The following is a 12261-nucleotide window of genomic DNA, read 5'->3' as shown; positions in this document are numbered from 1 at the left end:
TATCTGCCATGTGGCATTCTACCACCAACATATTTTACAATATTATCTCCAAGATCCCTATTCACCTGAAGAATGATATCATGAAATGAAAATGAATGAAAATCGCTTATTGTCACAAGTAGGCTTCAAATGAAGTTACTGTGAAAAGCCCCTCGTCGCCACATTCCGGCGCCTGTTCGGGGAGGCTGGTACAGGAATTGAACCGTGCTGCTGGCCTGCCTTGGTCTGCTTTCAAAGCCAGTGATTTAGCCTTGCTAAATAAAGATAAACTATTTCCACTGGTTGTAGATTCTAAAACTAGGGGGCATAGTCTAAAAATTAGGGCCAGACCATTCAGGAGAGGTGTCCTTGTGTGGCTTCTTAAAAACATTAAGTTGCTGATATTTCATTCAACCATATCTTTGAATCCAGTGTTGTTAAATCTTTTTACCCTTTGGCCTGGCTTGTACAATATTGAAAATTTTATAGGACAAACTCACATCAAAAGAAAAGCAAAACCTGGAGAAGCTGGAAATCTGAAATAAAAACAGAAGTATCTGGAAATACTCAGGCAGCATTTGTGGAGAGAGAAACAGGGTTAATGTTTCAGATCAAAGATCTTTCTTCAGATTCCACTTCGATAAGAACAGGAAAAACAAAATATTATTTAAATGAACAGAGGCTACAGAATGCTAGAGTACAGAGGAATTCGAGTGTCCTCGTAGATGAATGACTGTGGGGTACAAGTAATTTGGAATGTAAATGGAATGATGGCTAGGAGGATGGGAGTATCAAATTAGGGAAGTCTTGCTTCAGTTGTACAGGCGAGACCACACCTAGAATACTGCGTACAGTATGTGTCTCCTTATTTAAGAAGCAATATATTGCATAGTTGCGAGAAGGTTCACTGGGTTGATTCCTGGTATGAAGAAGCTGTCATGAGAAAAAGTTCAGCCAAAGCTCATTGGCAGTCGGAAGAATCTGAAGTGAGCTCACTGAAACATACAAGATTCTGAGGGAGATTGACAGGGTAAATGCCGAGAGGACGTTTACACTCGTGCAAGAGGTCAGAACTGGAGGAGCACAGGAGGACTGTAGGAGGTTAGCGATTTAAAGTATTTTAAAATTCACCTTTATCATTATATTAGTGATCCAAGTCTCCAATTGTTCTGATTACTGAAACTTAAATTTTTCCACTAAAATACCTGCAGTATTTATTGCTCACAGGATGTGGGCTTCACTGGCTAGAACAGCATTTATTGCCCATCCCTAATTGCCCTCAAGAAGGTGGTGGCAAGTCCACTGCAGTCCATGTGGTGTGGGTACACTGACAGTGTTTTTAGGGAGGGAGTTCCTGGATTTTGACCCAGCAACAGTGAATGAACGGCAATATAATTCCAAGTCAGGATGGAGTGTGGCTTGGAAGGGAATGTGCAGGTGGTGGTGATTCCCATGCATCTGCGGCCCTTGTCCCTCTGGGCGGTAGGCTTCACAGTGGTTTGAAACAACTGAATGGCTTGTTGTTTCAAAGACATTTAAGAGTCAACCACCTGTAGGATAGACCAGGTAAGGGCTGCAGATTTTGTTCCCTAAAAGAGAGTTTGGTGACTGAGGGATTTAAGGGTTTATTTTTAATTTTTATCTAAAGTCTAATCTTTCTTTTATTTTGCTAATTAACGTAAACGTTGCTGTTTGGTTGAGAAGGTGGTGAATTTTCAATCAGCTTTAAACAAAGGTTCTACTTGTAACTACTTGCAGCTAGAGCTTGTTAATTAGTTAATTGGATTAGGCCAGTTTTCAGAGGCTAGTCACAGCATAAAGGTGAGCCAGCTACAGTGCAGACTTTGTTAGCACCGAGTGCTGAATTTGGGTGCATTTGAGTGCTATAGTGAAAGTTTGGTGACTGAGGGATATTAAGGGTTCATTTTTATCTAAAGTCTAGTCTTTCTTTTATTCAGTTAATTAACTTAAAAGTTGCTGTTGGTTTAGAAGGTATATTTTCAATCAGCTTTAAACAAAGGTTCAACTTGTAGCTACTTGCAGCTAGAGCTTGTTAATTAGTTAATTGGATTAGGCCAGTTTTCAGAGGCTACAGTCACAGTATAAAGGTGAGCCAGCTACAGTGCAGACTTTGTTAGCACGGAGTGCTGAATTTGGGTGCATATGAGTGCTATAGTGAGAGTTTGGTGACTGAGGGAGTTAGGTGAGGAGGGAGAAAGGTGCTCCTTTCATTTCATTTCCTACATTTCCTCAAAGAGCGTGAAGGGAACCAGGAGTTTACAGAGAGTGCAGCTGACTGGAAGCAGAGTCGGAGGGCGGAGTTCCAGTTGGTACACAGTGCAGCTATATTCTGTAAGGCAAGAGGGATGGAGGCTAGGGCAGTTGCATGCTCCTCCTGTAGGAAATGGGTGGTGAGGGATACCACCGGTGTCCCTGCTGACTATACCTGCGGGAAGTGCACCCAATTCCAGCTCCTCAGAGACCGTGTTAGGGAATTGGAGCTGGAGCTGGATGAACTTTGGATCATCCGGGAGGCATAGGTGATAATAGACAAGAGTTACAGGGAGGTAACCACACCCAAGGTACAGGACAAGAGCAGCGGGGTTACAGTCAGGGGAAAGAAAACTAACGGGCAGACAATGCAGGGATCCCTCATGGCCGTTCCCCTTCAAAAGAAGTATACCGTTTTGGATGCTGTTGGGGGGGGGGGGGGGGGGGGGGGCCTAGCGGCCAGGTCTCTGGCACTGAGTCAGGCTCTCAGAAGGGAAGGGGGGAGAATAGAAAAGCAATAGTGATAGGAGACTCAATGATTAGGGGAATAGATAGGAGATTCTGTGGTCACGAGTGAGACTCCCGGAAGGTATGTTGCCTCCCGGGTGCCAGGGCCAGGGATGTCTCGGATCGTGTCTTCAGGATCCTTAAGGGGGAGGGGGAGCAGCCAGAAGTTGTGGTGCACATTGGTACCAATGACGTAGGTAGGAAAAGGCGTGTGGATGTAATAAACAAGTTTAGGGAGTTAGCTGGAAGTTAAAAGCCAGGACAGACAAAGTTGTCATCTCTGGTTTGTTGCCGGTGCCACGTGATAGCGAGGCTAGGAATAGGGAGAGAGTGCAGCTGAACACGTGGCTGCAGGAATGGTGTAGGAGGGAGAGCTTCAGGTATTTGGATAATTGGAGCGCATTCTGGGAAAGGTGGGTCCTGTACAAGCAGGACGAGTTGCATCCGAACCAGAGGGGCACCAATATCCTGGGAGGGAGGTTTTCTAGTACTCTTCGGAAGGGTTTAAACTAATTTGGCAGGGGAATGGGAACCGGACTTGTAGTCCAGCAACTAAGGTAGCCGATATTCAGGACGCCAAAATGTGCAGTGAGGAAGGGAACACTGACAAAGGAGAGTACTTGCAGGCACGGAGATGGGTTGAAGTGTGTATATTTCAACGCAAGAAGCATCAGGAATAAGGTGGGTGAACTTAAGGCATGGATCGGTACTTGGGACTACGATGTGGTGGCCATCACGGAAACTTGGATGGAAGAGGGGCAGAAATGGTTGATGGAGGTTCCTGGTTATAGATGTTTCAATAAGTTTAGGGAGGTTGGTAAAAGAGGTGGGGGGGGGGGGGGGTTGCATTGTTAATTAGAGGTAGTATAACAGATGCAGAAAGGCAGTTCGAGGAGGATCGGCTTACTGAGGTAGTATGGGTTGTAGTCAGAAATAGGAAAGCAGCAGTCACTTTGTTGGGTGCTTTCTATAGGCCCCCCAATAGCAGCAGAGATGTGGAGGAACAGATTGGGAAACAGATTTTGGAAAGGTGCAGAAGTCATAGGGTAGTAGTCATGGGTGACTTCAACTTCCCAAATATTGAGTGGAAACTCTTTAGATCAAATAGTTTGGATGGGGTGGTGTTTGTGCCGTGTGTCCAGGAAGCTTTTCTAACACAGTATGTAGATTGTCCGACCAGAGGGGAGGCCATATTGGATTTGGTACTTGGTAATGAACCAGGGCAAGTGATAGATTTTTTAGTGGAGGAGCATTTTGGAGATAGTGACCACAATTCTGTGACTTTCACTTTAGTAATGGAGAGGGATAGCTGCGTGCAACAGGGCAAGGTTTACAATTGGGGGAAGGGTAAATACGATGCTGTCAGACAAGAACTGAAGTGCATAAGTTGGGAACATAGGCTGTCAGAGAAGGACACAATTGAAATGTGGAACTTGTTCAAGGAACAGATACTATATGTCCTTGATATGTATGGTCCTGTCAGGCAGGGAAGAGATGGTCGAGTGAGGGAACCATGGTTGACAAGAGAGGTTGAATGTCTTGTTAAGAGGAAGAACATAAGAACTAGAAGCAGGAGTAGGCCACCTGGCCCCTCGAGCCTGCTCCACCATTCAATGAGATCATGGTTAATCTTTTGTGGACTCCGCTCCACTTTCCGGCCCGAACACCATAACCCTTAATCCCTTTATTCTTCAAGAAGGATACTTATGTAAGGCTGAGGAAACAAGGTTCAGACAGGGCGCTGGAGGGATACAAGATAGCCAGGAGGGAACTGAAGAAAGGGATTAGGAGAGCTAAGAGAGGGCATTAAAAATCTTTGGCGGGTAGAATCAAGGAAAACCCCAAAGCCTTTTACACATATGAGAAATATGAGAATGACTAGAGCGAGGGTGGGTCCGATCAAGGACAGTAGCGGGAGATTGTGTATTGAGTCTGAAGAGATAGGAGAGGTCTTGAACGAGTACTTTTCTTCAGTATTTACGAATGAGAGGGGCCATATTGTTTGACAGGACAGTGTGAAACAGACTGGTAGGCTCGAGGAGATACTTATTAGGAAGATGTGTTGGGCATTTTGAAAAACTTGAGGATAGACAAGTCCCCCGGGCCTGACGGGATATATCCAAGGATTCTATGGGAAGCAAGAGATGAAATTGCAGAGCCGTTGGCAATGATCTTTTCGTCCTCACTGTCAACAGGGATGGTACCAGGGGATTGGAGAGTGGCGAATGTCGTGCCCCTGTTCAAAAAAGGGAATAGGGATAACCTTGGGAATTACAGGCCAGTTAGTCGTACTTCGGTGGTAGGCAAAGTAATGGAAAGGATACTGAGGGATAGGATTTCTGAGCATCTGGAAAGACACTGCTTGATTAGGGATAGTCAGCACGAATTTGAGAGAGGTAGGTCTTGCCTCACAAGTCTTATTGAATTATTTTGAAGAGGTGGCCAAGCACGTGGATGAAGGTAAAGCAGTGGATGTGGTGTACATGGATTTTAGTAAGGCATTTGATGAGGTTCCACATGGTAGGCTTATGCAGAAAGTAAGAAGGCACGGGATAGTGGGAAATTTGGCCAGTTGGATAACGAACTGGCTAACTGATAGAAGTCAGAGAGTGGTAGTGGATGGCAAATATTCAGCTTGGATCCCAGTTACCAGTGGCGTACTGCAGGGATCAGTTCTGGGTCTTCTGCTGTTTGTGATTTTCATTAATGACTTGGATGAGGGAGTTGAAGGGTGGGTCAGTACATTTGCAGACGATACGAAGATTGGTGGAGTTGTGGATAGTGAGGAGGGCTGTTGTCGGCTGCAAAGAGACATAGATAGGATGCAGAGCTGGGCTGAGAAGTGGCAGATGGAGTTTAACCCTGAAAAGTGTGAGGTTGTCCATTTTGGAAGGACAAATATGAATGCAGAATACAGGGTTAACAGTAGGGTTCTTGGCAATGTGGAGGAGCAGAGAGATCTTGGGGTCTATGTTCATACATCTTTGAAAGTTGCCACTCAAGTGGATAGAGCTGTGAAGAAGGCCTATGGTGTGCTCGCGTTCATTAACAGAGGGATTGAATTTAAGAGCCGTGAGGTGATGATGCAGCTGTACAAAACCTTGGTAAGGCCACATTTGGAGTACTGTGTGCAGTTCTGGTTGTCTCATTTTAAGGATGTGGAAGCTTTGCAAAAGGTGCAAAGGAGATTTACCAGGATGTTGCCTGGAATGGAGAGTAGGTCTTACGAGGAAAGGTTGAGGGTGTTAGGTCTTTTCTCATTAGAACGGAGAAGGATGAGGGGCGACTTGATAGAGGTTTATAAGATGATCAGGGAAATAGATAGAGTAGACAGTCAGAGACTTTTTCCCCGGGTGGAACAAACCATTACAAGGGGACATAAATTTAAGGTGAATGGTGGAAGATATAGGGGGGATGTCAGAGGTAGGTTCTTTACCCAGAGAGTAGTGGGGGCATGGAATGCGCTGCCTGTGGAAGTAGTTGAGTCGGAAACATTTGGGACCTTCAAGCAGTTATTGGGTAGGTATATGGATTACGGTAGAATGATGGGATGTAGATTAATTTGTTCTTAATCTAGGACAAAGGTTCGGCACAACATCGTGGGCCGAAGGGCCTGTTCTGTGCTGTATTTTTCTATGTTCTATGTTTAAAAGGACATTAGTGAACCAGAAGGGTTTTCAGGACAATCGCTTCATGGTCACCATTATCGAGACTTATTTTCAATTCCAGGTTTATTAATTGCATTTCAATTCCATCAGTTGCCATGGTGAGACGTGGACACCTGTCCCCAGAGCATTAGCCTGGGCCTCTGCATTACTAGTTCAGTGACATTACCACTATGTCACCTAAAAATACTTGCTATAATATAGAACGACCAATATTTTGATCATAGGTATAATTCTGAAAATTGAATAGCTAGGACTTTTTAGTTGCATACATATCGACCTTGTATTAGATTACATAAATAATTATTGATATGCACTGTTGACCTGATGGGTTGTTTTGCCACAGACTAGTTGGATGTGGTTCTGCTGCCATGGCATTTGTAACCTCTTTTTCCCACTTCTTTCTTTCTTTCATAAAAGCAAATGACTGCGGATGCAGGAATCTGAAACCAAAGAGAAAATGCTGGAAAATCTCAGCAGGTCCGGCAGCATCTGTAGGGAGAGAAAATAGCTAACGTTTCGAGTCCAGGTGACCCTTTGTCAAAGCTAAAAGACAGAGAAATATTTCCCGCTTTACAACGATGTTAAGTCTGGAAGTACTTGGAATTTTGTGCAAGGCCATAAGCCATCATGTATGGCAGCGGAATAAAAAATGTCATAGCAGAATCCTGCAGGCTGCTTACAAACAAATTTGCTAATGTTGTTTGTAGTGCTACAAGGGGAAGTAAAACTGGCTTGGTTGCAATTTGCACATATTGGAACACTGCCAGGAATTTTCTTACCAGGATGGTACATTTGGATCCCTGTATCCTTATGCTAAATTCTTGAAAATAAAATAAGCTAAAATAACAGAACACAAGCAAGAAATTGCAAGGTGTTGCCATTAATTTTCACATGTCGCTCTTACACAGATACTTAGTCGAAGGAAGTCATTTGCATCTGTAGAATGGAAAAGGAGGTACAGAATGCTTCTTTTGTCTGAACAAAAACCATAGTTGGCAGATACCTTTCCTCATCAAATGTTATCTCAAATAGGCAGCATTAGTGACATACTGGCACATTCATTTGCATCTTGTGGCTGCATGTAGTGAGAATTTGTTAGAATCATTCTCGAAACCTTTATACAAAGGGACTATGATAAAAGAATTGTGCGACGGGTGGTCAATTCTCGGTGTGGTTGACCATAAAACTTACAAACATAACAGGAGCAAGCCATTCGGCCCCTTGAGCGCGCTTCATTCAGAGAATCATAGAATTTACAGTGCAGAAGGAGGCCATTCGGCCCATCGAATCTACACCGACCCCTGAAAGAGCACCCTACCTAAGCCCACACCTCCACCCTATATCCGTAACCCAGCAACCCACCTACCGTTTGGACATTACGGGGCAATTTAGTGTGACCAATCCACGTAATCTGCAAATCTTTGGACTGTGGGAGGAAACCGGAGCACCTGGAAAGAACGTGCAGACTCTGCACAGTGACCCAAGCCGGGAATTGAACCTGGGTCCCTGGCGCTGTGAAGTAACAGTGCTAACCACTGTGCTACAGTGCTGCCCATTCAATAAAATTGTTGCTGATTCAATCAGCTTCACCTGCCTTCCTCCCATACCTCACGACTCTCTTGTTGATCAATAAATTGTCTAATTCAACTTTGAATTCAATGACTCAGTCATCGGGGGGACAGAGAACTTTAAGCAATAACAATCTTTGAGAAAATAAATTGCTCCTCATCTTGGTCTTAAATGGGGAGAGATCATTTTGATGAAATTGTGCCCCTGAGTTCTAAATCTCCTAACAAAGTAAAACATCCGCTCAGCATCTACTCTGTTAAGCCCACTCAGAATCTTGTATCTCCCAATAGGGTCATGTCCCAGTCTTCCGAACTCCAATGACCAAAGGTCCAAGATGCTCAACCTTTCCTCGCATGACCATTCCTTCATCCTAGAAATCGACCTTGTGAACGGTCTCTGATTTCCCTCCACTTTTAACTGCTCCACTATTGGCGGCAGTGCTTTCAGCCGCCTAAGCCCTGCGTTCTGGAATTCCCTCCCTTTCCCCTCTCTCTACCACATGCCTTAAAACCGATCTCTTTGATCAAGCTTTTGGTCATCTGTCCTAATAGCGGTGGCGCAGAGTCAATTTTGTTTGATCAAGCTCCTGTTGAAACACCTTGGGAACAAAGCAATTAGGAGCAGAAGTAGGCAATTCAGCCCTTCGGGCCTGCTCCGCCACTCAATCAGATCATGGCTGATCTCTTCCTGGTCTCAAATCCACCTCCCCACCTGTTTGTTACCCATATCCCTTTAACCCGTTTTTTAAAATCAGAAATATATCTATCTCTTTCTTGAAACCATTTAATGATTCCGATTCCACCGTGCTATGCAGCAGCGAGTTCCACAAATTCACCACCCTCTGGGAGAAGTAGTTCCTCCTCATCTCAGTTCTAGGGCAGCACGGTAGCATTGTGGATAGCACAATTGCTTCACAGCTCCAGGGTCCCAGGTTCGATCCCGGCTTGGGTCACTGTCTGTGCGGAGTCTGCACATCCTCCCCGTGTGTGCGTGGGTTTCCTCCAGGTGCTCCGGTTTCCTCCCACAGTCCAAAGATGTACAGGTTAGGTGGATTGGCCATGCTAAATTGCCCTTAGTGTTGGGTGGGGTTACTGGGGATAGGGTGGAGGTGTTGACCTTGGGTAGGGTGCTCTTTCCAAGAGTCGGTGCAGACTCGATGGGCCGAATGGCCTCCTTCTGCACTGTAAATTCTATGAAATCTACCACCTCTCAACCTATATCCGTGAAGCCAAAGAAACCAGCAGGCCCTAGGTGTGATCCCTAACCTACATAACTCAGCCAGGCTGGTAATAGAGATGCTACAACTGGCTTAAATAGGCTATAGGGTGAGAAAGGCCAGCAGATTCCTACCCCTATTGGTTATCTGGTGATCTGCACTGAACCGATGCATTCAAATGCCAGAGAAGCAGAGGATCTAGTTCAGCCATCACCCAAGGATTTTATCCCTTCTCATGCAAGGTGAATAGTGACAATTAGATTAGTGTTGGAAGGCTTGTAACTGAAGAACCATTACAGCAGCACTGATCAGTGTCTTTCGGGGGGGGGGGGGGGATTACATTTTGGGGGCTGGGTGGGTTGGAGCAATGCTCAGATAGTTACCCATTCATTGAAAAAGAACTGTCCAAAATTACAGCACAAATTGCACATTACACGCAATTACTGCACCTCGGATGAAAAAAATTAGTAAAACACATAGCGCTGGAATCATCAAGGCTGAACTAAAGAGAAACTTTGGTGTTTCATGCCAAACATGTCAAACCATTATAGAGGAACAAAGTCAATAAAATATTGAACTACATGGCCACACCGTAGAAGATACGTTCCAAGGCAGTTATGATCAAACTGTGCAATGCTCTGATAATAATCCATTTTGAATACTCCACCCAGTTCTAGTCACCAAAAGCGTGAGAGCGCCCTTCATTTACTAAAGTGAGGCATGAGACAATTCTGGTGCCGGGGATCAAGATGTGAGAGACTCGGTATTTTCATCTATACCTCCGTGGGAAGCAATCTCACCTCAGTGCCAGACGATTGCGACTTTAAAACCCGACTCCAGGGACATGATCTAGGCTGACACTTCAGTGCAGTATTGAGGGTGCACTACTTTGTTGAAGATGCTGTCTTTGGGATGAAATATTAAACTAAAACCATTTCCGCCATCTTTGGGTAAAGGATCCCTTGGCACTATTCAAAGAGCAGGTGAGTTCTCCCCAATATACTGACCAACGTTTAACTCCCTCAACTAACATCATTAAAACAAATTCAGCAGGACTCTCCGTTCCTGAGACTAAGTGTTGACGCAGGGGCAGGATTCCTGGACTTCTCCTACAGCAAAACTGGCGCTGCACCTGGGACCGATTTAGCAACCGTTAAGGGTTGGAACCGGCGCCACGTAGAACACAATCGATGCCAATGAAAAACGGTGCCAGATTCGCCAGGTCCTTGTTGCCAGGCAGGAGGCTGACAAGCTAAAGCTGAATAAACATACTTCACTCCCCACACACACCTGGACGTGGTCGGCGGGCCCGAGGAAAGGACAGTCGCCGGGGTGGAGATCGGTATCGAGGAATATTTTACTATTTAAAACTGCTATATAAATGAATGTTATTGTTTAAATAAATATGAGCTGACAACCAGGAATGCATTACATAATGCAAAGACATATAGAAACGTGAAATTTTAACTATTTTTCCATCTACTTGGCCCAAGTGTTCCAGCACTTTATTTTAGGTTTTCAGAATATGTGGTATTTTGCTTTTTCATCCAATCTATCGCCAGACATCCTATTCATACGACTCTCATAGAATCATAGAATTTACAGTGCAGGAGGCCATTCAGCCAATCGAGTCTGCACCGGCCCTTGCCTCCACCCTATCCCCGTAACCCAGCAACACCTAACCTTTTGGACACAAAGGGGCTATTCAGCATGGCCAATCCACCTAACCTGCTCTTCTTTAAACAGTGGGAGGAAACCGGAGCACCGGAGAAAACCCACTATCGTGGCCGAAATGTTTTTTGAAAATCTAAATTTTGTACTTCAATATTCAACAGTAGTACAGCATTCACAAGGAGCAATTTTACTTTGAACCTCATTCGATCTGGTGGGTTTAAAAATCTATTCGTAGCGACGTGTCGTTGTTTTTATTAAGCGGCTTGATGACGGCGCAACATTAATTGAGAACACCGTCTTTAATCTGTTGACGGATCAGAATTCATGGTACAATATTCACACTGAATTTCGGATCCCATTCACGGTGCGCAGAGATGACAACGCTAAAGCAATCTATGCCCACTGCCCAACCCCACGACTGAGACATATCAACAGCATGGAAAATAAAAAAAGCCCGGAGAGAAAAACAGCAAATTTGATATTCATCCAAGGTTAGGTCAATACCAACCAACAACCAAAATTACTGACCTTCCCTGCACCGCCCTTGGGTTGCAAGGGGCTCACAACAATAACACAAACAAAGGCTGTAACCAAAAAAAGTAAAACAGGAGGCAAGGTGCACCATTGTAGATCCTCAATCGTGGACCAGTGCGTTGACCATTTTGAGGTGTGCTGTATGTAAACAGGGAGCATCAGCAGCATCAACAAGCACTTGCCATTCTCTTTGCGTGGCCAAAAACAAAATGTTGTTTACATTTGTGCAGCCAAAAAGGAGGGGAGGAAAAAAAAGACTTCTTTAACAAAAAAGGAAAGGGGTTGGCAGTACACAAACGCAGTGGGGGATTCGAGCAAGGCTAACCTCACCAATGCAGTCGGATCAATGAGAGAATTAAGATTTAATTTAAATTAAAAATTGGGGCGAGTCTGACTCTCACCTGCGGGCTCGGCGTTCTGCAGGCTGCTCCTGCCCTGGAGCCGGGGTCGCAGCTTCTTGGCGCGGATGGGGATGGGGTCGGACATGTTGTCTCCGCTCGGGGAGCCGGGCGACTGAGAGGAAGGGGAGGAGGAGCGGGAGGAAGCCGCCGCTCCCTGACGCGGCGGATTGATGGGGCTGCCCGCAACGCTGCCGCCGCCGCTCCCCCTCAGATAGTCGCGGACACTCGCGGCGCCTCCCAGGCTCGGCCTCGGGCGGCAAGGCCGCGGGCCGGCTGCCCCTAGCAACGGGGCCCAGGCCTGCCTGTGCCAGCCGCTCATCCACCGGTAGATGGCAATCATTAAAACTCTTTCTAATGTTTAATTATAAACACCAAAATACTTTTTTTTTAAACCTAAACCATCTGTATTGTTGGGCTTTGGAGCCACAAACTGTAATGGAAA

General features: G+C 45.3%; 1 protein-coding gene across 2 annotated transcripts in view; it reads right to left on the bottom strand.

The window, feature by feature from the left end:
- The window catches only part of LOC140393712 (AMP deaminase 2-like), a 160999-nt gene extending 148973 nt beyond the window's left edge, over nucleotides 1-12026 (bottom strand). Inside the window, exon 1 of one of the 2 annotated variants that reach the window (XM_072480025.1) lies at nucleotides 11820-12026. In XM_072480025.1, coding sequence (XP_072336126.1) covers nucleotides 11820-11904 — 85 coding nt within the window. In that variant the 5' untranslated portion in view covers nucleotides 11905-12026. Of the gene's footprint in view, nucleotides 1-6746; nucleotides 6853-11819 lie in introns of those variants that run through there. The other variant, XM_072480023.1, reaches the window with a different exon arrangement.
- Between the last annotated feature and the right edge of the window lie 235 nt (nucleotides 12027-12261).

This window comes from Scyliorhinus torazame, chromosome 17, assembly GCF_047496885.1.
Source record: "Scyliorhinus torazame isolate Kashiwa2021f chromosome 17, sScyTor2.1, whole genome shotgun sequence".
Taxonomy (NCBI): domain Eukaryota; kingdom Metazoa; phylum Chordata; class Chondrichthyes; order Carcharhiniformes; family Scyliorhinidae; genus Scyliorhinus; species Scyliorhinus torazame.
This window is presented reverse-complemented; position numbering and strand designations above follow the sequence as displayed.